Source organism: Priapulus caudatus, unplaced genomic scaffold (assembly GCF_000485595.1).
Source record: "Priapulus caudatus unplaced genomic scaffold, Priapulus_caudatus-5.0.1 Scaffold414, whole genome shotgun sequence".
Classification (NCBI taxonomy): Eukaryota; Metazoa; Priapulida; class Priapulimorpha; order Priapulimorphida; family Priapulidae; genus Priapulus; species Priapulus caudatus.
In genome coordinates this window covers 210,973-215,151 of record NW_014577475.1, presented here as the reverse complement: position 1 = coordinate 215,151, position 4,179 = coordinate 210,973, and the positions used below count along the sequence as shown (strand labels likewise).

General features: G+C 44.8%; 1 protein-coding gene across 2 annotated transcripts in view; it reads left to right on the top strand.

Moving 5' to 3' along the window:
• Window positions 1–2,798: 2,798 nt before the first annotated feature.
• The window catches only part of LOC106810157 (trypsin-like), a 50,533-nt gene continuing 49,152 nt past the window's right edge, over window positions 2,799–4,179 (top strand). For both annotated transcript variants that reach the window (XM_014813440.1, XM_014813439.1), the window contains exons 1-3: window positions 2,799–2,871; window positions 3,506–3,694; window positions 4,060–4,118. In XM_014813440.1, the coding sequence (XP_014668926.1) occupies window positions 3,511–3,694; window positions 4,060–4,118 (243 nt within the window). In that variant the 5' untranslated portion in view covers window positions 2,799–2,871; window positions 3,506–3,510. The remainder of the gene's footprint in view (window positions 2,872–3,505; window positions 3,695–4,059; window positions 4,119–4,179) is intronic.

Here is a 4,179-nt window from a genome sequence, read left to right as displayed (position 1 = left end):
CCATACATACATACATACATACACGCACACGCACACGCACACGCACACGCACACGCACACGCACACGCACACGCACACGCACACGCACACGCACACGCACACGCACACGCACACGCACACCCGTTGTTATATAATATTATAGATATCATATAACACCGTTGTTATATAATATTATAGATATCATATAACACCGTTGTTATATAATACGTTGTTATATAATATTATTGATATCATATAACACCGTGTTATATGATATCTATGGTCTCATGGTGTGCAGACACACGCTCGCGCAGGCATGCACACGAGCACACGGGCACACGCACGGATGAGTAAGTGTTATTGTCGGTTCATTTGCTATTTTAGTTCATTGTTATTGTCGGTTGGTCGACGAGGAGGCACGCTTATGGGTTCGTGTTAGCCTGCTGGAAATCCGTCCGCCGATGTAGCATCTACTATCATTACTCAATGCAGGGGCGTGTACAGGGGGGGGGTTCAGGGTGTCCGGACCCCCCCACCCCTGCTCGCGCAGAAAACGCATCTGAGGGGGTCTAATTTCAAAAAATTTCTGGGGGAGGGCCCCCCGACCCCCCCCTTCGCGTGCTCCCAAGTTTGGGTTACGGTTAGACCCCCCTGGTACAAATCCTGTACACGCCCCTGCAATGACTCTCCATATCATGTCTCAAATAGCACACAGACGTACACTACAGTACAGTGTGTGTGTGTTGTTATATGATATCTATAATATTATATAACAACGTATTATAATTATAACACGGTGTTATATGATATCTATAATATTATATAACAACATATTATATAACAACGGTGTTATAATTATGATATCAAGAGTACATAACAGATGTAATATCTCTATTATGTACTCTTGATGATATCTATGATAGAGACACTATATTATTTTATTATATTACTTCTATGGTCTGCACGTTCCAGACCACATTTTTCCGATTGCTCATTTCTGGACACGTCAAGGTCACGCAGCTGCACCCGGATGCGTCTTACATACAGAGCAGTAATAACATCTTCACACTGAACCTCTTCTATGTCGCGGATGTTATTGAAGATACACATTTACATGCTCTACTTGCGCGTGGACAAGTACCGGGGGCTACATCTGGTCTCTTACATTAACCGCCGCAGCGACGGCAACGTCTGCAGGAGTATTTGCCGATAACACTTACCGATGGAGGGCGTGGAACGTGCGCCACGTCCCTGGCTTATAGCAATGTATCTTAATGCTCCTCAGCAACATTGCGAATATAGATCTCGATATAGCTATATACATGATACATGATCGTTAAGGTAGCGAAGGAGTCGTTTCGATTAAAATCAATCGCTATCGTAGCTGTGACTCCCTCATTAGGCGCAATGCAGGCTACTTTCAAAGGGCAGATAGAATTTTTCCACGCGTACACTCGTTATCTGCAGTTAGCTTCACCTGAGCATTAGCCATGCCAAACTCGTGCCCTCACCTATCTACGCTTATTAGCCGCCCATACGCTACCCTCTCTTCCACGAGGCTATTTTCGTTGAAGAACCCTTGCCCATCTTCTCATCCAAACAGAATGCGCAGATTGCAGCAATCCAATGGTACACTGTGAGAATCAACAACACGCTTTCCATATCAGCGAGGGTCCCTCCCGCACGCGTCAAACAACCGCAAGTAAAAACTGCCTCACCTATATAATTATGATTTTACCTGACCGGCTGGGCGTGGGCTTATGAGGAGAAAATGAGAGCCTCCGTGGCCCAGTGGTTAGGCCTCGTACACTGTCGATCTACTGAAGGCGTGATGTGAGTTCATACCCCGGCCGGGGCAGTGAATTTTCTCAAGGTGTAAAAAACCTGGCTCTCAACATTGGGGTTGTAAATCTCCCGTGGCTCGGATGACTACGTAAAATGGCGGTCCCGTCTCCAGTAATACTAAGACCAATGGGGACGTAAAAGAACCACTGACGGCGCAAAAAAACTCTGGCTGTGACCACCCTCAGTGCCTTTCGGCTAAAAAACTAAACTACCTGGCTCTACCCAAGCTAGGTCACACTCCCATGGCTAGCTATAGCCCAAGCTATGCCAATCAAGCAACAAGATTTCTCTGCGGCCGTCTCAGCTAAGCTGTGCCGTCGATCAACAGGACTTCTTGCCAAGGGACGCTATCCTGCGCCATATAGCGTCGTCATCGTAGGCGTAGCCTCGCAGTTTAATATATATATATTCTGTGTAATGCCCGTTTCGGTCTCCTAGGCAATTTTTATTATGGGTGTGGGCTTCGTTTAGTTTCTATAATCGTGTGTTCATAGCGGCTGGGTAAACACGGAACTTACACACCCCCTCCTCTCCCGTGCTGGCCTTGTCTTCTTAGTTGGAGGTTTATTATCGTACGTCTGTACGCCGCACGCGTAACAAACGAGGGCGCGTGAACATCAGTCTAGACTGGCCCGTGTCAAAGCACGCAGCGCGCCTACTACGTTTTCTGCGCTGCTGATCTTAGTTCACCTTAGCTGCCGATGACCGACTATACGATGAGTAATTCGAATCGCGATCGTTTTGATGTGCAATAAGAAGGAAAAGGGAACGCAGAGAAGATGACAGCGTGTTGAAACGCGGATTGAATAATTACACACGCAATAAGCACACGTGCGTGAAACTGTAAAAGCGAAAGTAAGACTGCGTGCCATTGCATCAAACTTGAGCATAACACAATTAAACGAAGTCAAGGACAATCTCTTGAGCATAAAGTTTAAAGCGGAAGGTCTTTTTCCAGCCATATATAAGATGACGATAAAGCACGCATTAGTTCACAGATCCCTCCACAGCGTCGTAGTTGTTTCACTGACTGTAAGAGAAGAACGGGTACGTTGTAATATTTTGGCTGATGAATTTCGCTAATATACTATGAACTACTGGTAAATACTGTATTATGTACTGCGCTCCATACTATGCTCTACGTTATGTTATAGTTTATAATCTATTCTATATGATATGTTATATTATGCACTAATTAGCTCTATACTATAATTAACGTTATGTTATAGTCTATACTCTATTCTATGTTATATGTTATATTATGCACTGCGCTCCATAGTATGATTAACGTTATGCTATAGATTATACTCTATTCTATGTTATATGTTATATTATGCACTGCGCTCCATAGTATGATTAACGTTATGGTATAGTTTATACTCTATTCTATGTGATATGTTATATACTGTTATATGGTTTGTTATGTTAAATACTATGTTATAAATAAGTTATATGTAGTGTTACAGACTTTGGTATACATTATACTGTACGCTATGTTATATACTATATTATATACTGTGTTACGTGCTATATTCTATACTCTACTCTACTACCAGCGGGGTATTATAAGAATGCGTTTCAAAGGACTTAATCATAATGTACCACGAACATTGTTATGGCGTTTCATCACCAGACGTCGCTGCGTGTTGCTGACCAGATCCCAAAATGTTTCATTTCGCAGATAAAATGAAATTATCTGCGATCTGTCTACTGGTGATGTGCGCATGCGCAGTGAACGCCGCCACACGCCGCCGATTAAGGTCACGTCCGTCAAGCACTGACGTCACGCTGTCCGGAACCATCGCGAGGGACCAGCCAAGATGGCCGCGTGGCCCCCGCGGCTTGCGCGTGAACAACCAAAACAGAAAAGGTGCAAATCGACGAGTGAAACGTTAGAGAACATATACATGTGTGTGTGTGTGTGTGTGTGTGTGTGTGTGTGTGTGTGTGTGTGTGTGTGTGTTTGTGTGTGTGCGTGAGCGTGTACACGTGCGTGTGCGCGTGCGCGTGTTTTTGTGTGTAACACACAAGCGTGCTGATGCTGGTAGAATGTCCCGCCAGGATAAGAAATGTGCGCCAGAATCACATGAGCAATTGCTAAACCTCGGATGACACCGCTATGGTTCCCTTGCCACATAGCGGATATTATTATAGGTTGATATGCATTTATGCCTTAAATTTATGATCCGCCACGGATTGACCAAACTGTATATCTTCTTGTTGACACACACACAGGCACGGAGAACTTCATCGTGGGTGGCACGTTAGCAGTTAGCAGCACGGCACCCTGGCAGGTATGTTACTATCACACGCACGCACGCACACACACACGCACGCACGCACGCACGAACGCAC